At 39.3% G+C, this 25,624-nt stretch overlaps 1 protein-coding gene across 2 annotated transcripts in view; it reads right to left on the bottom strand.

Moving 5' to 3' along the window:
• lgs (legless) overlaps positions 1 to 25,624 on the bottom strand; it is a 381,497-nt gene that overhangs the window by 138,202 nt on the left and 217,671 nt on the right. For both annotated transcript variants that reach the window (XM_067141019.2, XM_067141020.2), the window contains one exon: positions 1,739 to 2,150. In XM_067141019.2, coding sequence (XP_066997120.2) covers positions 1,739 to 2,150 — 412 coding nt within the window. The remainder of the gene's footprint in view (positions 1 to 1,738; positions 2,151 to 25,624) is intronic.

Raw genomic sequence — 25,624 nt, 5'->3', positions numbered from 1 at the left:
TGACTTCAGATGTAGTGTTGTAGCCCTATATGTTAACAGTGAAGAACACTTTTGTTTTTTACAAGATACATAGCCTACCTGCTTAACATCCTGATTAATTGCAACAATCCCATACATCACTTTTGAAGGCTACTGGCTTCCGTAAACTGTATTTGTGACTTACAAGCACCACCTCTTTAGTAACCCATTCCATGTTTATTAAGCAACTATCACTACGAGTGTGCCTTGCTCGTCACGAGTATCACTTGTTCCTGGTTCGCTGGCGGTTGAAAAGAGCCTCGCACAGTCACTCCATCTAGCAGTGTACTAGCCAACATACTGATGCCTCGCTCACGCTTGAGTGAAATCAGGGATTGCTCATTAGGACTAAATACAGATATGAAAGCGGGACAAACAAGGTCCGGGAACTGTAAACAGATTAGCTTTGTGGCAGTGTTAAGAAAGACACCGCTATGGGGCAATAACAGTTAGTCAGCCCGCGCACAGGGTATAAAGAGTGTAACTAGAGGAGATAAGCAGTCAAATAGGGACAGTGATGACAGGCAGTCATGAGAAACAGAGAGTAATCAGCGGACAAGGCCAGAGCAGAGAGGCCGACAGTCAGGTCGTCCAGCGGCGTAACGAAACGCTATGTAACAAGGAAGAAAATAGACGTCACGGTTAAGTCGATCTTGTACTCCAATAACTTCAGAAGCCAGTAAGTAGAGACACAAGAGATAAGTTACAGTCTTACGAAGACTATAGATATTGGCAGCATTGTGCCGGATACGAGAACCAATGAACTGGCATGTTCGGCCAATGTATACCTTACCGCAAGTACAGGGAATTTCGTATACCCCAGGATGTAAAAGTGGGGACAATTTGTCCTACAAAGGAACATGAACGTAATATTCGTCTCAACCAGCCAGACAAATCAGCAATAGCTGAGCACGCTCTATCGTCAGGTCATGATGTCATGTTCCAAGATGGTTGAGCTCTTACCCACACTAGTCACTACAGGTCCAGGATTATACAGGAAGCTGTGGAAATACGTAGAAATCCTAACAATTTCAAAAGGGACACTGGCTATGAATTAAGTAATACCTCGTTGCCAGCCATTAAGGATTAACGTAGGTAGTTCCCTTCCCCATTGCTATTTCGTTTTGGTGTTTTCCAAATTATACGTTCCTCATCGCCTGATGTTTCATTGCAGGCTTGTGTCAATGTCACACCTTCATATGTGCATACACCTGTCATGTTACGTGACACTCTCAGACTGATTCTGATGGTTCCGTTAGCTTCCGTTTCGAACACTAGCGCTTTACCACGTCTGGGGAGCCATCTGGTGGCGAATGAACGTACCATTTCCACTTCTTATTATAATGTCTAAATTCAAACCTCATTGTTTGAGAAGCCTTTCTCGTGGACAGTCAAGATTTTCTTCTGATGACGCAAAGCAAAGTTCTCTGCAAAACGTAAAGTAACCTTATTTTCTTGATACGGCAAAAGCCAAGAAGCCTATATCATGTCAATAAAGGCTTTATCTAATCTTCATCTAATAAACCACAATATACAATGAATCCCATTACAACTGAAATTTCTTGTAATTCCTGAAAGTTTACATATTTAATTTTCAACAAGTTATTCCAGAGTCATCCACACCTACACAAAATTATGATTACGCAGGATTAAAACATTAACTGTATTTATAATTTACTAGCTGCAATTACTCTCCAATTGTAAAAAGAAATATACATACCTGTAAGAGAAGGTTGAGGCAGATTACCATGATTCATAACCGGGCTACCAGCCATGTCGGGTGCTCCAGGTAGTAGTGGAGTACTACTAGCTGGAATGTTAGGACTATGATGGCCAATCCCACTTGGCAGCATTGGATTGGTGTTAGGTGAGCCTGACAGGAGACATGGACTATCGATGCCTCCAGCCTTCAATGGTCCACCAGGCAATGAACTTGATACTGGGCCTCCAGACATTACACCACTGGCACATGGTTGCAACACGTGATTCCCACCCGTACCAACAGAGTTCATGTTCGTTATCATATTGTTGGTGTTATTCATGTTGTTGTTATTGGCTGTAGTAGTAGTAGTGGTGGTATTATTGTTGCTACTGGCACTATTGTTGTTGCTGCTGTTATTGTTTCCAGAGTTCTACAACAAAAAAATATTGAGAAAAAATTCAGCAATGACCAACAGATGCTAATGGCAATTGTTACAAATATGGTCTAGTCTAAATCATAATTTCCATTACTAAGGATTATTATATTATATTATGAAGTTGCTACTAAGGAATCTGATGATGATTATTAGCTGTAGATACCTCACACATTAATTAAAATTAAGTGATTATAATAAAATATTCACATCCATTTTTAACAAAGTAACACCACAAATGCAAACTCCAAGGCTAAACACGGACAATTCACCTCAACATCCCACCCACAGTACAAAAGGACCTAACACAGCAAACCAGGGCTGTTCACGAGAGTGGCTCTCTTGGCTCTGAACATTTGGCACCGAGCCTGGCAGAGGTATCCAAAATTCTAGAATCTTGCATATTGAAAAAATACACCAACAATGCCAAACACACAAGTAAACACAATTAACCTTATAGACATGATAGAGTATAAACTTTTGGGCTTACGCGTGTCAAGAAAATAAGGTGAAATTCTAAACGTTTCGCAGAAAACTGTGCTCTGCGTCCTCAGAAGAAATCTTGAATGTCCACGAGAAAGGCTTCTTAAACAATGACACTTTGAATTTCGGAACGTCATAACAGAAGTGGAAATGGTACGTTCATTCGCCACCAGATGGCCCCCAGGACGTGGCACAACGCTAGCGTTTGAAGCGGAAGCTGACTGAACCATCACAATCAGACTAAGTGGTTGACATATCCTGTTTGCGTAACATATGACAGGTGTAAGACACCACCACCCAGCACAAAAACAAGGCATTCTCACGACACTTCCCAAGAGGGCGAGACGAATTTGTGAGCCATCACATATCCAGATGGAGATGGACACACTCGAAGTCGCGCTTAAAGGTACGGTTACAGCGATTTGCAGATTCATACAGCCCTACATCCCAGAGAAACGACCAAGCAAAGCTCACAGTAGGAAGAAGTGAAGGGAACTGCCTACTTGCCTTACATTCATAACACCACAGATCGAATTGCCAAGGACCTCCGCAAACACAATATAAAAACCGTGTTTGGCACCGCCACTAAAATTGCTCACAGTCTGAGTAAAACCAAGGACAGATTGTCCCCACTTTTACATCCTGGGATATACGAAATTCCCTGTACGTGTGATAAAGTATACATCGGCCAAACGTGCCGGTCCATTGGTACTCGCATCAAAGGACATGAACGTAATATTCGTCTAAACCAACCTGACAAATCGGCAATAGCTGAGCACGCTCTATCGTCGGGTCATGATGTCATGTTCCAAGATGCTTGAGCTCTTACCCACACTAGACACTATACGGACAGCTGTGGAAATACGTAGAAATGCTAACAATTCAACAGGGACACTGGCTATCAAGTAAGTAATACCTGGTTGCCAGCCATTAAGAATTTACGTAGGTAGTTCCCTACCCTGTCCCTTCACTATTGTTATTTCGACTCTGTGTTTTCCAAATTCGTACGTTGCTTGTCCCCAGATGTTTCATTCCAGGCTTATCTCTATGTCTTACACCTGCCATATATTATGCAAACACGATATGTGAACCACTTAGTCTGATTGTGATGGTTCAGTCAGCTTCCGCTTCAAACGCTAGCGTTGTGTCACGTCCTGGGGGCCATCGGGTGGTGAATGAACGTACCATTTCCACTTCTATTATAACGTTCCGAAATTCAAAGTGTCATTGTTTAAGAAACCTTTCTCGTGGACAGTCGATATTTCTTCTGAGGACACAGAGCACAGTTTTCTTCGAAACGTTAAGAATTTCACCTCATTTTCTTGACATGGCATAAGCCCCAAAGCCTATACACTATCATGTCTATAAGTACAGGTCGTGGAAGCATTAATGGCAACATTAGAAACGTCTATGGGGAGGATACTTTCAAGAAGGCTTCAAAATTCAGCAAATTAAGGAGAAAGAAGTGTATTCTTCTTTCTTCTTTGTGCTTTCTACTGATATGCAGGGACCATAACATTCCCAACTGTGTGAAGCTGAAGCACACGTTAAATACACCAAAAGCCAGGAGAATATATCAACGCGCTAGCAAGGCTCTTGTGATCGAGAGAGTGCATAACACTCGTAGGGAACTGGATTCAGTCCCCCGAGAGTTGTTTCGTTTACACTGGGTGTTAAGCAACACTCTCTCGTGGGAATTGTGGTTGACTTTCGATCGCATTATTACTATACAGGCTGAACGAAAATTCAACCAGGTGTCATTCAGACAGAAATCAAAGTTCCTCCGTGTAGCTCAGAAACAGGCGGTCTCTTGCATGAACCCTGATGCTAGTAAGACTGTCGCCAATCTTTCCAAGAAATCCTTGGACGAGAACAAAACGGCAGTTCTAGCTAGGGGTCTTAATTTCGCTGTCGCTCCCTGTAAAATTCCCACTGAGGAGTTAATCACTTCTGTTGAGGCAGCCATCCACAAACTACCTACGGATGAGGCTGAGGAGTTAAGACAGACGTGTGAGACTCATAAGGTCCGCTGTTGTACCCGCGCCCAATTTAACAAGAGGTGAAAGGAGAGCTCTGAAGGAACTTAGAGATGATTCTGAACTGACCATTCTCTCAGCTGATAAGGGTAATGCGACAGTGGTTATGGACACTAACGAGTATAATAATAAGATCTCGGCTATATTGTCAGAGCCTGTCTACAGACTGAGCTCACGTGACCCCACCACTTGTGTGCCCAATGCCACCGTGAAGCTCTCAAGGCAATATTCAGTTCCAAAATAGGAGGCTAAACATCTGTCCCCGGGGGATGTAGTGCCACCTAGATTATATGGACTGCCTAAGATCCACAACAAAAGATGTTCTCCTCAGACCTATTGTTAGTGCGATAGTTTCTCCTATGTATGCTCTGGCTAAATACCTAAGCAAATTGCTTCAACCACACATAGGATGTACCGAATCATATGTCAGGGACAAACTGTCAACCATAACACTTCAACCTAATGTATTTTTTGGTGAGTTTCGATGTGGAGTCCTTGTTCACTAAAGTGCCGATTGACTCGATCATGTCTCTCATTGAACACCTGTTCCCTGAGGACATTACCAAGCTCTTTTACCACTGTATGATGTCCAGCTATTTCTTGTGGGGTGGGAATTTTTATGAACAAACGGACGGAGTGGGTATGGGAAGTCCACTTTCGCCCGTAGTGGCTAATTTCTTTATGGAGCAGTTTGAGGAAGATGAGAAACTTCATCTATTTCTAAACCACCTAAATCAGCAACATCCGTCAATAAAATTCACTACGGAGATGGAGTTGGACGGATGCCTTCCTTTCTTGGATGTTCTAGTAAGAAAGAAACCGGGCGGCTCCTTAGGACATACTGTCTATCGTAAGCCTACCCACACAAATCGCTATCTTCATGCAGATTCTCACGAACATCCAGCACAAAAAACAAGGCATTCTCACGACACTTCCCAAGAGGGCGAGACGAATTTGTGAGCCATCACATATCCAGATGAAGATGGACACACTTGAAGTCGCGTTTAAAGGTAACGGTTACAGCGATTTGCAGATTCATACAGCCCTACATCCCAGCGAAACGACCAAGCAAAGCTCACAGTAGGAAGAAGTGAAGGGAACTGCCTACTTGCCTTGCATTCATAACACCACAGATCGAATTGCCAAGGACCTCCGCAAACACAATATAAAAACAGTGTTTGGCACCGCCACTAAAATTGCTCACAGTCTGAGTAAAACCAAGGTCAGACTGTCCCCACTTTTACATCCTGGGGTATACGAAATTCCCTGTACGTGCGGTAAAGTATACATCGGCCAAACGTGCCGGTCCATTGGTACCCACATCAAAGAACATGAACGTAATATTCGTCTAAACCAACCTGACAAATCGGCAATAGCTGAGCACGCTCTATCGTCGGGTCATGATGTCATGTTCCAAGATGCTCGAGCTCTTACCCACACGTAGACACTATACGGACAGCTGTGGAAATACGTAGAAATCCTAACAATTTCAACAGGGACACTGGCTATCAATTAAGTAATACCTGGTTGCCAGCCATTAAGAATTTACGTAGGTAGTTCCCTACCCTGTCCCTTCACTATTGTTATTTCGGCTCGGTGTTTTCCAAATTCGTACGTTCCTTGTCGCCAGATGCTTCATTCCAGGCTTATGTCTATGTCTTACACCTGCCATATGTAATGCAAACACGATATGTGAACTGCTTAGTCTGATTGTGATGGTTCAGTCAGCTTCCGCTTCAAACGCTAGCGTTGTGCCACGTCCTGGGGGCCATCTGGCGGGGAATGAATGTGCCATTTCCACTTCTATTATAACGTTCCGAAATTCAAAGTGTCATTGTTTAAGAAGCCTTTCTCATGGACAGTCGAGATTTCTTCTGAGGATGCAGAGCACAGTTTTCTTCGAAACGTTAAGAATTTCACCTTATTTACTTGACACGGCAGAAGCCCAAAAGCTTATACACTATCATGTCTATAAGTACGGGCTGTGAAAGCATTAATGGCAACAATTAACCTTTCAAGTGCTGAGTTACCAGTTGACTGTTTGGTACCTCAGTGCTGAGTTTTTTCATTTGTATGCAAAAAAATGGTAGAAGCCTCAATTTTTAACTTATCTGTGGAGAGATTAGCTTAAAATGTTTATAAATGTTGGTTCTTTATGAACCTAAATGCAAATGGAAAATCCTACACTTATGTTCAATATTATTTTGAGAGAAAACAAAATTACACTTTTGTGCCCATTCGTACATTATCTTTATACACAATAAAGAGCCCAAAATAATATTATTTCCTAAAATCTGTACGCAACTAATACATGTTACTTCTTAGAAGTGCATTAAGTTGATATTTTAAAATACTTTCTAAACCTGGAATGTGGTACTAGTTAAATGTTTTCTATTGGTTGTTTGTGATGCTGATTTGTTCAACTATCTGCACCAACTCCACTGGCACAAAAGTTTAAAAAAAAAATCAATGATTTTCGGGTTGTCTTCAAACACTTCTTGGCTCTCAGTGTCTGTCACTGTTAATTGAAAATCTGGCAGAGCCGTCCACCATGAAAATAGCTTTTGAACTCACCATGTTTTTCTTCTTTCATTTAGAAGGTGACTCTGTTTCTCTCTCACATACAATATTTTTGGCACTCTCTGCATCACTCTCACTTTCAAAATCGCTTCACAATTTATTAAAATCATCATCTCCATCATCACTTTCCACCGTGGTTAATAACTGAATGATTCTTTGATCCAAAATAACATTACTGCAAGAGCAACTAGATTGTTGTTCTGCCATGTTTGTTTGTTTGTTTGTTTACATCACAGATGAACTCCACAGACATCTACAAAAAGCTCTGTAAGTTACTTCCCGAGGGTATAATTTTTGATCAATTAGTTCTAAATAATGCTCAACAGATGGCAGAACATGTCAGAGATCAAATTGACACTTGAGAGTGAACCGGGAAACAAAAAATATTAAAGTTCTTGCATACCGTCTATAGACAAGCGTAACAGCACTGGACTGGGCGCATCAGCCCGTCTATAGGCAGGCGTAGCACTCATCAGGTTAAACGATGATTTATCCTGGCGAGCGATATCGAGAGTTACACCCTATTAAAAGCAACCAATTAATTACATATATTTATTATTTATAAAATGTTCATAAAAATACACACAAACAAAACCACCACATGTGATTCAAACAAACTACAGTCAACCATTTTACCAGAAGACACCACATGACTGAATAGAGCAGAGTTATTGGCTCGTGCGGGTTAACAGGGACTTGGCCGACTTTGACATTAAACCTCATTCCTTGCTCTAATTTTAAATGTGATCTGGCTGGATTTGAAACCCACTTTCATTCTCGTTGTATTCATCTTGTAAAGAGGAATCCATGGAAGTCAAAACATCAGAACGTGCAAAAGATGTACTTGGTCGTGTTTGAAACTATACGCCTCAAATATGAGATGCTTATATTGCTTCAAATTTCATTTGAATTAACCAAAATTATGGATTAGTATAGTTAGGATTAACAAGAATCTTTTATAGATACATCAGGCTCAGATCTATTTCTGGAGAGACATAATGTTCACAGTGCACTATATCTTCTTGTACGGCTAGAAAAATTAGTTACTTTCATTCATCTGTCTCAATCTCCTCCTTAGATTTGACAGCAAAAATTTTACTACACTGCGATATTGTGATCGTAGGCATGGAATGCCACATTTTATGTGGAATATGAACCAGAAGAGGGACATGAGTTTTCAATTCAAAAATCCCACCTGTACTGGCCAGGACTTGAACTGTGGCTCCCTCGGTGAAAAGCCAGTCAGATATCCTGTTTATCTTTACGATTATTAAAACATTTCACTTACTGCAAGACACTTAATACTGCAATTATCAGAGGGAAAAAAATCTAATTTTATTCCATTTATTTAAAAAGCATTGCACTTATGCTGCAATCCATCAGAAAATATAACAGTTGGATCATTAAACATTTTACTTTTGCAAGAAACATTTTACTTCTTGGTAAGACTCTTGTCACAACACTTCGCCACTGAATTCATGAAGCTGCAAATCAAATGGTGTTACTGTTAAATGTCCATATGGTGGAGTGACTATCACAGGTAAATTACTGAAAATTACATGAGATCATAAAGGCATTTACAAAAACATACAAAAGATTAAAGCTAGAAAAGCAGCTGGGACTGATAAGATTTCTAGGGATAAATTAAAGGCAATGGATAGGGATTATATAGTGCCATATCTGAAATACTTATTTGATTAATATTTGTATGAAGGAGCGATATCAAACGAATGGAGAGTTGGAATAGTAGCCCCATTGTACAAGGGAAAGAGGTAATAAATATAAAGAAGATTACTGCAGGGCAGTCAGCTTTACATGTGTTGTTTCTAAGCTTTGGGAAAGCCTTCCTTCTGATTATATTAGAAACGTTTGCAAAATTATCAACTGGTTTGACAGAAAGCAGTTCGAGTTATGAATGGTTACTCCAGTGAAGTTCAACTTCTAGGATTCCAGCAAGATATAGCAGATATTTTAGATTCAGAATGGTAAATGCACTGTATCATTATTACCCTATCCAAATCTTTGATAGGGTACATTATGGAATATTACTGATAAAAATGAAGCCAAGCGGACTAAAAAGGGGAGCAGCAGAATGTATGGCTCAATTTCTAGAAAACAGAACTGAGATAATTATAGTAGTATAGTAATGATCAAGAGGGAGTGGGGGTGTCTCACACAGGGCGGTACTGTTGACCTTTATGTTTCCTTATATGTATAAATGATATGAGTAAAGAACTGGAATCACAGATAAGGCTAATTGCAGATTATGTTAATTTAATAGTGTATAGAGTAGTAAAAATTTACAGCATTGTGAGCGACTATAAAAAAGACCTAGACATTGTTATGAGGTGGGTAGAAGGCAATGGCATGGTGGTAAACAGGGTGAAAAGTCAGACTGTATGTTTCACGAAGAGGAAAAGTACCCTGAGTTTTAATTACTGTGTTAATAGGGTGATAGTACCTCATGGTGATCACTGTAAGTACCAAGTGATAATGTAAGGAACCAGCTCTAGAACCAGTCGTCGACAGGACAATGATAGACCCTGTGCAAAGTTATAGCTACTTTCCGTCAATATTCAGGCATGCTGTTTTACTTGGGACAAAGCAGTAATCCCATCTATTGGAGATGAGTGGCAGCGAATCACATCACAAAAATGGTCAGAGTAATGTTATTGTTAATCAATTTTATGAACTTTCGATATTGTAGGCATTCACATTTAGTGTTCTTCTGACTTTGTGGCATTGGGCATCTAATGTAGGGGGGAATCCTTCCTTCTTTCATGACTCTCTCTTGTCTTATGGAGCTGTCACACTGGATCGGTCGAACGACTGCGATAAACCAACTGAAGAATTAAACCTACAGAGGGCAGTCATACCAGTCAAACAGCATTGATCGTCAGCAATCAACTACGAGCGATGAAGATCAACTGCTTTGTGAAAACAAGCGTGTCCGTTTTCAGTGGCAGTCAGTTGATAATGGCGGACGTAAAATTGGGGTCTGCTGATGAAATCGAAACATTAATTTGCCTAGTGTATGAAAATAAAGTGTTGTATAATCCTAGACGCCCTGGATATAGTAATAGGAAGACCACGGATTTTGTATGGCAATCTATAGCGTCGAGAATTGAGATGAAAACTGGTATGTAATTATTAGCTTTATTATGATTATGAGTAGTGCTATTTTTTATTAATTATTGGTAAAATATATTATACTGAATAGATTGGAAAAGACAGTTACATTAGAAGTAGTAGTAATTATTGTTCAAATGATTCAATTGAAGAAACGTTTGGAAAACATAAGCAGTGCTTACCTAACCCACATCTCGAACCTAATGAAATGAACACCACTGTTCGCTTTAATGAGAAATAAGTGTTAGCCATAAGTACTGGATGTATATTTTATTCGACACAATATTGTAACTCATTGTTTAAGAAAGTTGTGCCAAAAAATGCCAAATTCTGAGGGCAGGGTACCGAACTATGAGAGATAACATAACCCTCCATGTTCTGCTGTATAGAAAAAAATAAAATAGGTCCACCTCAAATCCCTCAACCTTCAGGAACCCTTCATTGCTGGAAGAAGGTACAATTCTGTAATATTAATTTTTAATTGTATGCCTACAGTACAGACCAATGTTTTAGTTGAGAAGGAGTGACGGGAATATTCAGTCTGTAGGCCGTAAGTTCTACCCATCTGTTTATTAATGTATCAGATACAATTGAAACTAATAATTTCTTAAACAGAAGGCTTGTGTACAGACAAAAATTTAGCTCCAAATTAGAAGAATTGCATTAATATGTTGTTAATTATTTTCAGTCCTATAACAAACACCTGTAAGTGGCACCTAGTGTAGGAGAGCCTTCTCACCGAGCTGAAATGGAGAAGGCTGAAGTAAGAGTTTATGTTGGAGGGGTATAACTCTTGCAGTTCAGATATTCTTGAAGGGATTTCAACTTCCAGTCCAGTGACTTCTGTTTCTACAAAAAGCTCCATTAAAAAAAAAAGTGAAAATGATGTGTTAAGTAAATATTTAGAAAAAAAAACTGAAAACTGAGCTTTCAGAGTTAAAGTTCAGGAACTGCTGTATACAATGTTAGATCAAGAAATAATATAATAAAATGTATGTCCTTGAGAAATGTTCTATATTTTTAATTAAATCTGTTTTCCTTCCACTAATCTATCAACATTTACTGGAACCCTCAGTGAGTTATGTATATTAGCACCTAATGGGAAAGTAACCTTAACTCCTATTTTTATTAATTATTAGGTAATAGCATCATTACAATAGGGGCTGCCTGGCTGAGATGGTAAAGGCGTGCTCGGGGCTCGGCGTGCCCCGTCAGGAAGTCATAAAATTTAAGAAATGAGATTTCCACTTCTTGAAGTGCATATGGTCCTGAGGTTCACTCAGCCTACACAAAAAATGAGTACCAGGTTAATTCCTGGGGGCAAAGGCGGCCGGGCTTAGAGCTAACCACTCTACCCCATCATGTGCCGAGGTTAGCAATGGTGGAAGCCTTTACCTTCCACGCCTCCAAGGGCCTTCATGGCCTGTACGGAGGTGACTTTGCTTTGCTTTTAGCATCATTAGTATCTTTATGTGTATATTTTATGTGGCAGAACATGTACGGTTAAAAAAAAGAAAGGAGTATTTTGAAATACTGGTAGTAGGTCCTTTCTGTGTGTATGTAGTAAGCAGTTGTACAACACATGTGGTCTGAAACCAGACCAGTATACTGACAGTTCTGTCCAGGAGCAGACTTCCTTCTTACAGAATACTGTTGATCGCATATGCAAGCTCATTGCACTAGGTTTGTGCACCTATGTTCAATGTTGCTTACTATACTGCCATCCTGGGAGAATACACATCCTAAATACCAACTTGAAATTATCTACCTGTTCCAGTTTTGTATTCCCAATCTGACATTCAGTTCACTTTTAGGTGTCTTCACTACTGCCATCACTTATGTCTTGAAAATACTAATTTTCATGTCATACTCATTGCATCTTTTTTCAAGTTGCAAGATATTAGATTGCATGGTTTCAGTAGACCAAGTTGTCTGCACAGGACAAACTACTTACTACAGTTCTGCCTAACTGAATCCCCCCCCTGCCACCTTATACTTTTGTACAAACTAAAAAACTGCATTTTGTGTGATGTGACATAAGGGGATATGATGGCAGAAAATGTATTTATTAAAAATATATTTATATGTCAGTTACTTGCTTGTAATAAAAGGCTGAGTAGATTAATTACCCTATAAGTTAATCAGAGATCTTACAAGAGCAATGCACCCTACCCTGTCAAACATTATTTTATATAATCAGTATTTACAAACCATTTTGACAAGCAATGTAAGATACAGCAAAATGAAATCATTTACGTGAGCAACAGCCCTAAATAACATTCTACTATAGACGGCCACAGTATTTAGTTGTCGCAAAGCCATACTCTTCACTTCTGAAATAGAAGGCAAGGTGCTTGTTATTAGCACCTATTATTGTTTTGCAGTGTTTGGTACTCATTTCTGGTGAAAATGAAGGCAGAGTTTTCATTTTCCTTCAACTGATTCACAATTAAAGTATTTCAGGATGTACAGAAGATACATATGAACAATACACAGGGAGGCAAAATCAACATTGAGGTAAGAAACAGAGTCCTACCAGTCCTTAGTGGAAAAAATTTTCACTCCGTAACAAGGAGTTTACCAGTATTTTGGATGGAAGTGCAGGATTTAGATTAATAGGTTTATTATTCCCAAGTGAGCAATAAGATCACCTTGCCAGTGCAAAGTTTGGAGAGACAGTAGTTTACGCATAGTGATGAGGGTAATAAATAATTAATTAATTATAAATAAATAGATAAATAAATAAATAAATAAATAAATAAATAAATAAATAAATATTTTACATGTAGTTGTGACAGTGTCCGACTCATTGGCTGAATGGTCAGTGTTGAGGCCTTCGGTTCAGAGGGTCCTGGGTTCGATTCTTGGCCGGGTAGTGGATTTTAATTGCCTTTGATTAATTCTTCTGGCTTGGGTACTGGGTGCTGGTGTTTGTTCAAACATTTTCCTCTTCATATTCACACAACACACTACACGATCAACCACCACAGAAATATGCAATAGTGATTACATCCCTCCATATAGGGTTGGTGTCAGGAAGGGCCGTAAAACAGGGCCAAATCCATATGTGCAACACACATTGCACCCGCAACCCCACAGGTGTGGGAAAAGCAATAGAAAAAGAAGAAGACATGTAGCTGTGACAAGTATCAGTCTTTTACACTGCCAATTTGTTCATAGGAACAATATTCCACAAGCTTTTCCTTTAGTGTACAGGGCACTAGCCTCACCCGAGCTCCTCAAGAAATGTACACATATGTGAATACACAGAACTCTAATGAGAATTTAAATTTCCTACTTTGTCCATAGACAAACTTTCTTCACAGCCACTTGGTAAAATTAGTTGCTTTTGAAGCTGCTGAAGTCTTCAATGATGTAAATAAAGACAGGATTGTTATTCTTGCAAAGTTTGGATTTGGACCCGGATTCTTTGCACAGAAGATGGTACGCACATTCACGAACATGCTTGTCATGAAAACGATATGCTACGATTCTGAACATGGCACAGTAACAAAGAGGAGAGGCAACAAAAGATTTGCATAGGATAATGAAGGAGAGAAAGAATACAGTTTATAAAACAGTGAAAGGAACTCCATTGCTTGTTTTTCCTTCTCAGTTTCACAATATTCAGTGCATATGTACATTTTTCTTTCTTTCTTTTAAAATTATTTACAGGTAGGTGGGGCCTCACAAACTGGTATGAAAAAAAAAAAAATGAAAAAAAACAAACAAACTAAAAGCTGTTAACCTCCATCTAATAAACACCTCAAAATATCATTTGAAAAGACAGTAATTATGTCCCAAGAACCACCATCATTTAAAAAAAACTAGCATAAGTCTTGTAACTGAAGTACAATGAGCCACTGTTGTGAGGCTTTTGTTGCAATTTTGACCCAGTCTTCTTTCTTTGGTAAAGTCAAGAATTCTGGCTGAAATGTCCTATGAATGGCATCACATATATTACGAACAAATACAGTATACTGATTTTATTGTGAGCAATACTAAATCTGTAATATGCAGACATGTACAAGTCACCAGTGGCCATAAACCTGTAGGCCTAAATAAATACCGTACTTACTCGCATATTAGACACCCCCCCCCTTTCCCACTTTTACAGCCAAAAATAATAAAGGGGGGTCCAATATGCAATAACCTCAAATTTTTTTGCAGTGAACCCATGACTTCTAGGTTATAAAGAGCTATAAATTGTACATGTAAACATTCTATACTATTATTTAACAAACTTGGAATGTATTTAAGTTACACTGGCTATTTTCGACGGAAGGCAGTGTTTCTAAACGCAAAAAGACAAAAAATGGTGAACATGACTTTTAAGCCTATAGTACATATAAAAGTCCGTTTTAGTTACTCATATCACGTCATTCGCTACGTCTCATTAATTCCTCTGGTGACGACGTCAGGAAAGGCGCACGGCCGTAAAAACTCGCTACGAAGATTCGTCTCACTTCATACTCGATCCCGTAGAAGAAAGGGACGGGGGTACCGTGTTATCATATAATTAAATATTGATACAAAAGAACTTAATGGCCAGTCATTTGTCTCTGTCAGTTCAACAGTAGACCTACCACACAGTAAACCTGATCACCGCATTCATTTGAATTATTGCCTTGCGCCGCCAACTTCCCTGCCTTGCTATCGGCATGTTGGCATTCTAAGTGACGTCCTTTTCACGGCTATCTCTCGTCAGTCATCGTCAGTCGCGTCAGCCATGCTGAGCCATGCACTGTAATCAAGAGCGTGCGAGGTCCCGTCCTTTTGAACCTTTTAAAAATAATTTTGACCGAGCTCGATAGCTGCAGTCGCTGGAGTGCGGCCAGTATCCAGTATTCGGGAGATAGTAGGTTCGAACCCCACTGTCGGCAGCCCTGAAAACGGTTTTCCGTGGTTTCCCATTTCCACACCAGGCAAATGCTGGGGCTGTACCTTAATTAAGGCCACGGCCGCTTCCTTCCCACTCCCAGCCCTTCCCTGTCCCATCGTCGCCATAAGGCCTATCTGTGTCAGCGCGACGTAAAGCAACTAGCAAAAAAAAAAAAAATATATATTTTGTTCCCGACTATAGAGTCTAAACAGTGTAAATCTATTCCCAGTTGGTGTATATGTAGCAGAAGCTACTCCTTCCGAATAAAGCCGTACTGTAGAAGGCATGCCAAACCATCAGCTGATAACCAGCGTATGTTACGAGTTGTACTTCCGAATACAATACATAGTAACTGAAAACATTCCTTGGTAACTGCGGCTGTTGAAACACAGACCCTTATTTTTTAGTATATTTCATGCTTGTTCTCTACATTTATCACATCAGGATTTGCGTAAACAGCTGTCTAAGAGATAATACAGACCACATTGTTTAGGTTAGGTATATTATCGCTCTAATAGTGCCAAAAGTTTGACGGAAAAAATAACTAACAGGAAAATATACCGCATTTATAGGTATCTACAGCTGTGGCAGTAATGAGTTTTATTATCATACGGTAATGTTTAATTTTGTACGTTCGTTGTCTCTTTTTTTATTAATGCATATCCTAGTATGTTTTGTTTGGCGTCTCTGAAAATCGTTTTAAGTACGTCGGAACATAAACTTATTATTATTATTTGTTAGGTACGTTGGCAAGTAAAACGATAGTTTTAATTGAATAGTTTTTATCACGTTTTAAACTTACTTCTCTCCAAATATATACCTATAATGGCACGAGTTACGAGATATTAAACGACCAATCTGTTAATGATCTCGCTTGCTGTATAAATAGCAACAACCGCAAATATTTCTCAACTAAAGTAAACTCGTTTCCTCATCCCGAGGTGATACAGCTCTTTTTAGACACACCCAGTGGAGGGGAGTTACAGGTACCACTTTTACCGCATATCAGCCTTCATGCCATTCGTAAATCTCTGGCAGTACGGTACCGGGAATCAAAGTCAGACCCCCGAAAACAGCAACTAATTGTTCTAGCCATTACGCTGGCAGACATTGTTAACTACAAAACACAGACATATAGCATGACTGATGCATGCTTGCAATGTGCGGGTTGGACACGAAGCTAGGCCCATTCAACTATTTGTGCGATCTCATCAGAGCTGCAGTAGACCTTTGCTACAGAGGCGGACATTTCTTAACTATGAAACACAGATGTACCGCATGGATTCGACGCGTTTTTCATTGCGTAGGTCGTACGGACGAAACTATTCACAAATTTGAGCGATGTCATCAGAGCTGCAATAAGACTTGTACCCCCTTCGAATCGTTATCGTTCTCTGACAAATTACGTTGGGGGGTCTTATAGGCGAGATTTATTTTCTTAATTTTCTTCGTCTCGAAAAGCCAGGTGGGGGGGGGGGGTGTAATACACGAGTAAATATGGTATATTACCACTGTTAATTGTAGTACCTTAACTATGTTTTCAAAATGATGTACATAAATGCATCGATTGTCTTTAGTCCTTTTTTTAAAATACATTATTAGCAACCTGTACACTGCAAAAAAGTGTACCTGCCACCGAGCTTTTATTTGAAATAGTAGGTTCGAACCACACTGTCGGCAGGCCTGAAAATGGTTTTCCGTGGTTTCCCATTTTCACACCAGGCAAATGCTGGGGCTGTACCTTAGTTAAGGCCACGGCCGCTTCCTTCCTACTCCTAGCCCTTCCCTGTCCTATCGTCGCAATAAGACCTATCTGTGTCTGTGCGACATAAAGCAACTAACAAAAAAACTTTCTAAACACAGCACTTGCCAATGTATGGTACAGTAGCATGGTCTAAATGTAGGCATTCCATGATCATACTTGCAGAGAGTAGCAAAACCAACTTAACTCTATTTCTAATTCTGGTTCACCATACATTGTACTGAACAGTGACTTCTGAATTGGAAAAATGTGACAAAGTAATACAACCTCTGAAAACATTATTCCTAAAATCACTGAAAAAATACTTCTCTGGCTTAATAATACAAAACACCATCTTCGACCTCTCTAAATTGAGCATTTTCATTACTGTAATAATGACTCTGCAAACCTACCATCTCAAATCCCCATGATCGGTGGAAAACAGTAAATAAAAATGTTAACAGACAGGAATGAGAAAACAGGTTTGTACCTTTAAAGGTGGTAAGGAATGGTAAAGACCCACTATATTTTGACAGAGAAGTAAAGAGACTAAGAAGGAGGTGCAGACTGGAAAGAAATAGTTAGAAATGGCTCTGGAAATAAGGAGAAATTGAAGGAACTTATTACTAGGAAATCAAATCTAGCAAAGAAGTCAGCTAACGATAACATGATGACAAGCATAATTGGCAGTCATACAAATTTTAGTGAAAAATGGAAGGGTATATATACGTACTTAAAAGCCAGAAACAGGTTCCAAGAAGAACACCCCAGGAATCATTAATGAACAAGGAGAGTGTATGTGAGGATCGTCAAATGGCAGAAGTATTCAGTCAGTGTACGTAAAATATAATAACTTCGTGTGGCTATTTCTAGCCGGGTGCAGCCCTTGTAAAGCAGACCCTCGGATGAGGGTGGACGGCATATGCAATGTGAAGGTAACTGCATGTTATTGTGGTGGAGGATAGTGTTATGTGTGGTGTATGAGTTGCAGGGATGTTGGGGACAGCACAATCACCCATCCACCAAGCCATTGGAATTAAACAATGAAGGATAAAATCCCCAACCTGGCCGGGAATCGAACCTGGGACCCTCTGAACAGAAGGCCAGTATGCTGACCATTCAACCAACGAGTCGGACAGTGTATGTAAAGATTGTTGGTTACAAAGATAATGCCCAGACAGAGGAGGTGACTAATACCAAAGTAGTATTAAAATTTACCTATGATAATTACATTTACAATAAGATACGAAAGTTGAAAACTAGAAAAGCAGCTGGATTGATAAGATTTCTGGGGATATACTAAAGATAATGGGTTGGGAAATAGTACCATATCTGAAGTACTTATTTGATTATTGTCTGCATTAAGGAGCTGTACCAAATGAATGGGAAGTTGCTATAGTAGCCCCTGTGTATAAAGGAAAGAGTGATAAACATAAATCTGAAAATTACAGGCCAGTCACTTTGACCTGCATTTTATGTAAGATTTGGGAAAGCATTCCATCCTGATTATATTAGACATGTTTGTGATATTAATAACTGATTTGATAGAAGGTAGTTCAGGTTTAGGAAAGGTTATTCCACTGAAGCTCAACTTGTAGGATTCCAGCAAGATATAGCAGATAAATTAGATTCAGATGTCAAATGAATTGTGTTGCAATTAAACTAAGGCATTTGATATGGTGAATCATGGGAGACTACTGGCAAAAATGAGTGCAATTGGACTAGACAAAAGTGTGACCAACAGGGAGGCTCTATTTCTAGAAGATAGATCTCAGAGAATTGGAGTAGGCGAAGCTTTATCTGACCCTGTAATAATTAAGAGGGGAACTCCTCAAGGCAGTATTATTGGACCTTTATGTTTTCTTATATATATGAATGATATGAGTAAAGAAGTGGGATCAGAGATGTTGCGGATGATGATATTCTGTATAGGGTAATAAATAAGTTACAAGCTTGTGAGTAACTGCAAAGTGACCTCGATAATGTTGTGAGATGGACAGTAGGCAATGGTATCATGATAAATGGGGTTAAAAGTAAGGTTGTGAGTTTCACAAATAGGAAAAGTCCTCTCAGTTTTAATTACTGTGCTGATGGGATGAAAGTTCCTTATGGGAATCATTGTAATTACCTAGGTGTTAATGTAAGGAAAGATCTTCATTGGGGTGATCACATAAAGGATTGTAAAGGGTACAGCTCTTTGCATATGGTTATGAGGGTGTTTAGGAGTTGTAGTAAGGATGTAAAGGACAGGGCATATAAGTCTCTGGTAAGACCCCAACAATACAGTAGTATCGTTCCAGTGTTTGTGACCCTCAGCGGGATTACTTGAGCAAAAAATCCAAGGAAAAGCAACTCGATTTGTTCTGGGTGATTTCCGACAAAAAAATAGCGTTACAAAAATGTTACAATGTTTGGGCTGGGAAGATTTGGGAGAAAGGAGACGAGTTGCTTGACTAAGCGGTATGTTGATGAAGATATTGATTCCCATAGGGAACCTGAAATAATTGTTATACAATTTACTCATTCGGAAGAAATATTTCAGGTCCCCTATGGGAATCAACATCTTTATCATCTTATGGTGAGGCAGGCATCAATTTTTGAAAATGAGACAAAGTGTCTCATGTTGCTTTGGCACTGCCAGTGGCTCCAAGTAGCCTACGCAGTGGCCTGCACGGTATGCACTAGCCATGCGTCTCGGTAGATGTGCTATTTGCCAACTGATGAATCCAACTTAGCACACTGGGGCGAAACGATGGCAACCAGGAATGAGTTAGCTGAAAAATTATTATTAAGCGGTATGTCCCGAGCTGTCAGTGGAGAGATGGTGTGGAATGAAATTAGTAGACAAATAAGTTTGAGTGGTGTCTTTAAAAGTAAGAAAGATGACAATGAGATAAAGTTGGAATTCAAGAGAACAAATTGGGGCAAATATTCGTATATAGGAAGGGGAGCTAGGGATTGGAATAACTTACCAAGGCAAATGTTCATTAAATTTCCAATTTCTTTGAAATCATTTAAGAAAAGGCTACAAAAACAACAGTTAGGGAATTGGCCACCTGGGCACCTACACTAAATGTGAATCAGTAGTGATTGATTGAACTTTTGTGAAAATATGACTACAGAGCACTCATCTCTGACTTCAGATCAGATACTTTGGTCTTTCAAAGCACAGTCCCCAAAGGAAATTCTGTAGCAATTTCTGTTCAAAATTACTGAAATGTGTTTATGCATTACCCTTGAAGTTGAATTACATACAAGATAATAACATTTTCTTTCTTATCATGCTAAATAAGAACTACAGTTTTATTTACTCGTGTCAGAAGCATACTTAATCATACAGTTAAAAATAAAGTAATAATTAAACTATTTACAAAAATTAACAGACAAAGGAAATAAACCAAATTTACTATACATCTAGATGGTGTTTTGCCAAAACTGAGCCACACCTAGGGCATTGTCATCAGCAAGATTTATCTTGCTCTGAGCATGAAATTGGGCAGAGAGGACATTGATACATAAGGCTCAATGTTCGTTCTTCACCACAGTCGCACTTACTGTCCTCTGATGTGAAGCCCCATAACTTAAGTGAGGATTTAGCCCTGCCGACACCAGTTCTTAATCGGTTAAGGGACCTCCAAACACTCCAGTCTTCATTGTAGCCAGCCGGAAGTTGTTCACGCGGTTCCATCCATTCTTGTTGCTTAGATTTCCACAAGGAAAGTCTTGCCTTATCTGGTGGTCCTTTCAAGGGCTTTGATGTCTGGAGGAAACTTTTCCTGGATTTCAGCCTAGATTGAGATTGTTGGTGACCAAACAGTGGGTGAGCTTCAACGTTCTCAACCTTCAGTCGTTCTTGATCAGCAGCGACTTCTCGTCGAATACTAGGAGGTGCAACGCCAGCAAGACAGTATAGCTTCTCAACAGGGGTAGGTTTCAGGCATCCTGTGATTAATCTGCAAGCTTCATTTAGGACAGGGTCCACAGAGAACTTCATTAATTCACTGCAAGTGATGTGACTTCAATTTTCTGTTAATACTTCTGGTCGACTTCTAGAAAATAGGTGGGGAATTTAACAGTCAACAAAACATGATACAATATATAAATGTATGTAATAGGACTATAAAAGGAACTTGACCCAGCTACTAGGGGCTTAATTAAATCATAATATTATTAGCTTGACATTCCACTAACTATTTTTTGGTTTTCCGAGACACTGAAGTGCCAAAATTTTGTCGCGCATGAGTTCTTTTAAGTGCCAATAAATCTACCAAAAAGAGGCTAACGTATTTGAGCACCTTCATATAACACTGGACTGAGCCAGGATCGAACCTGGCAAGTCGGGGTCAGAGGCCAGGGCCTCAACCGTCTGAGCCACCCAGCCCAGCGTTTAATTAAACTGCACAACACTATAGTTCCGTTTTTATGAGTTTCGACTTGACAGTTAACCGGAAGTCAGACTGTGGTGCCAAACTGCTACGAATTCAAACAGCTGATTTACGACACAACACGAACGGAAATATATATACTGGAATATGTCTATAATCAATTATTCTTTGTAGCAACATACATAATTCACATAAGTTGAACAACAATACACAACACATTTAGGATAAGACTACAAGACAAACATATATCAATGCTCGAAAAGATAAAACGTGAGTAAATTAAATTAAATTTCGACTCACCATGTAGAAGAGCTCGCGTTGCTGTTAGATTCAATTTCCCCTAATGAAGGAAATAATCCTAAGGGAACACACCACTCATTTCTGAGTCACTATCGGCATTGTCATCGTCTGTTGAGGTGTCACTCTCGCCTGACCCTAAAGAGATAATAAACTCTTCAACATAATCGTCTGTAAGACTTTCTTTCTCCCAAGCTTTAATCATCTCTGATTTCGTGTGTCTCACCACGTTGCTCCAGTCCTCCGCACTTATACGGCCATACGGACATGACAGAATATCAAATTCACACACGGGCCTAAAATTAACCTACAATATAACTACCGAACGAAATATTAAACTAAGCTACTATATAAACTAGATCACTTTTTACACACTATTCAATACAATATAACGCGCTATACTATTAAAAAAATAAACAATACTTTTATAAACTCTACACTACGAAATATACTGTAAACGAACAACAGCCTAGCACAAAGACACACAAAGACCGCGAAAAGAACTGAGCTCAATACAACACACAGCTGATAGCACGTGGTTACCGTAAACAACAGGACGACAACACTGCTAACTGGAACTCGAGTTTAACGCGCTCTTTCGGAGCGATCGGCTGCCTATGATTGGCTGTCGATTAATTCACTTACCCTCCGCCAAAAGGCAGCGCTCAAACGTCAAGTCGAAACTCATAATAACTGAACTGTATATACAGGATGCAAATGAAATACATGAAGCCTGTTAAACTGGTGGTGGAAGACTATACTGTAAACAAATAATTTCAAAATGTGTACTGCTATCTTAATTAGTGTATGAGAAATTAAAACACAAAACTTCAGAAAATGTTTCTCATAAGTCATCAGGCTGGATTCTCCTCCTCAAGACAGCTGATTTCCCCATATCACCTTTTTCTCCAATGGGCTGTGCTATGTACGCGAGTGTTTGCAGGTCAGTGCTCTTCTCGTCACTGAGTCAAGAGTGTGTTGTTACATATCAGCCTATCTGTTGAGGATTCAACCAGCCTTATAAACCAGTGTCCAGATTTTGATGACCTATTAAATGCTGACAAATAACCTATAAAATGACCTAAAAAACATTTTTAAAAAAGACTTAAAGTGAGCAAGAAAATGACCTAAATATATTATGGAAAATATATCTTCTTCTCCTTCTTCTTCTTCTTCTTCTTCTTCTACAGCCTTTCCCACAACTTGTGGGGTCACAGGTGCAAACTGTATTGCACAAGTGGATTTGGCCTTGTTTTACGGCAATCCTATGTGGAGGGATGTACTAACTACTGTGTGTTTCTATGGTAGTTAGTAGTGTGGTGTGAGGTCTGAATACAAAGTGTGTTGGGATAAGCACAACCAACCAGTCCCCAAGCCAGAAGAATTAATCACACCTGATTAAATTCCATGACATGGGACCTTCTGAACCGAAGGCCTCGATGCTGACCATTCAGCCAAGGAGTCTGATATTATGGAAAATATATATTTACCAAAAATGGTGAATATGTGTAGTGGTTGTAATACCACTTGTAATTGAATGAATACAAACAATAATAATAATAATAATAATAATAATAATAATAATAATAATAATAATAATAATAACTGCATGGGTGTTTAGCTCTGAATTGAGTAAGAGATAGGCATAACCCTGCATGAGACACTGGGATTGGGGCCTTCAACCCCGACAAGGTGTGTCCCAATGGCTGATGGAGTAGTTCCTCTAGATATGCAGGACAGGCGTGACTAAGGTATAGCAAAATTAGCACATAACTAAGGCAAAGGGAAAAATGGTCAATGGGCTTGAAGGCAGAAGAGGACATATCCCAATGGCAAAGAGGACGGAAGAGCCAAATCAAATCCACGTTGCGTCTGATTTGCAGCAAGCGGCAAAGTGGTTAATGTCAGATTATCAGAGGTGCGGCTGGAAATTTATATTCTGGAACTCACCACGCCAGTCCTAAGAACTGGGCCGGGGTCCAAACTTGTGATAATCAAGTACAATGAGGCGTATTAGAAATCAAACTTTTACCCAGGGTGGTAACCAATCCACTGCTGTCAATAACAGTACAACCGGACTATCAGATTGTGGGGAGTCTGGACTGACACGCAAACAGAGGGAATCTGAGACCTCTGGCAAATTTCATCCAAACACCAAAACCTTCTTCGGAACGCTAAACATAAACACCCTCATACGAGCAGGAAAATTGTATGAACTAGAACAAATCTTAAACAGACAAGAAATACAGATACCAGCAGTACAAAAAACAAGACTGACTGAAGAGAAGAACAATGGATTTCAGGAACACAAGGATTTCAGGAACTACAGGCTCTTCAAAAGTAAAAGAGATAAACAAATTCTCAATAACACACTACCTTAATGAGTCCCTTTTGCAATCAAGAAAAACATACTCGACTCAATAACAAATGTGAAACTTGTAAACGATAGACTAATGAAAATCATCGTAAAAAAACAAACAAAAAAAACATATACACTAATAAATGCACACATGCCAATCAATGAGGACAATAAAACAGACCGCAGAAAAGGTAGACAAATGCTGGGAAACACTAGAAGAAATAGTATCCAAAATTCCTCCAAACCACATCAAAATCTTACTAGGCGACTTCAATGCACAATTACGAAAAGAAAGAAAACACAGAAAAACAACAGGAAAATTCTCAGCAAATAAATGGACCAGCCAAAATGGACAAAGATTAGTCAAACTCTGCAAGGTATTCAATGATAAAAACATGTCAACACACTTCAAAAAGAAACCATAAAAACAAATTACATGGAGATTACTGAACACACTTCTCGGCAAATTCAAACTGACCATGTAGCAATCTCTTATCCAAACCACAGAGAAATTAAGAATATTCAAGTTAGAAGGGGTGTAAATATAGATTTGGATCATTACCTGACAGGAATCAAGTTGAAACCTCAGAGATTTTAATAATATACATTTTTCTTAAAGCCACTAATCCCAAAATTTGACCCCACTAGGATCCAACCATCTCTCACAGAGAGAAAGGAGGCAAAAAATTGGCAACAACTCAAAAAGCAAACTGATTACAATAACACAAACACTAATTCATCTGCAGAAAAGTACAAGACATCATTGCTGGAAGGAGGAATGTGCACAAGCAATCCAATCTCAACAGAAGGCATACAACTGGAACAGAAAAAAGATGAAGAATAAGTACAAAACATTCCTGGCAGTGTGGAAAGAGAGCCCAATTGATCAGTCAGACAACAAGGACATTTGAAAAGGATCATCTACTTGAAATCAAAAAAGATTCTGAAAGAAACAACACACAGAAATTCTGCAAGAACTTCAAAACTAAGCTTACAGGATATCAACAACTAAGTCCCTGCGTCAAGAAAGAAAATGGACAGTTGGCACTAAACTATCAAGAAAAGTGTGAGGAAACCACCAGATATTAAAGAATTACTGAACTCTCCAAAACCAACACAAAATTTTCTCCACAAGAACAAATTCATATCAACAGATGAAGAAGAAATCACAAGACAGATCAAAAAGCTTAAAAATAATAAAGCATCGCCTGAAGATGGAATCATAGCAGGAGTCCACAAATCAGCAGGCCCAAATACCAGAAAAGAAATCACACAAATCATACAAGACACTTGGCAAGCAGAAGAAATCCCAAAAGACTGGAAGAAATGAATAAATTCACCCGCTACACAAGAAGGGAGACATAACAAATGTAAACAACTAGAGAGGCATCTCACTAGTATTGGTTGCATACACCATTCTGTCCCAATGTCTTCTTGATTGAGCACAACAGCAACTAAAACCATAAATCGCAGAATATCAGGCAGGATTCAGACCAGGCTGATCGTGTCCTGAGCAAATCTTGAACCTAAAGCTAATCCTAAGACATCACAGAATTTGAAGCAAAAATTTAGTCTGCAC

This window comes from Anabrus simplex, chromosome 2 (genome assembly GCF_040414725.1).
Source record: "Anabrus simplex isolate iqAnaSimp1 chromosome 2, ASM4041472v1, whole genome shotgun sequence".
Taxonomy (NCBI): Eukaryota; Metazoa; Arthropoda; class Insecta; order Orthoptera; family Tettigoniidae; genus Anabrus; species Anabrus simplex.
This window is presented reverse-complemented; position numbering and strand designations above follow the sequence as displayed.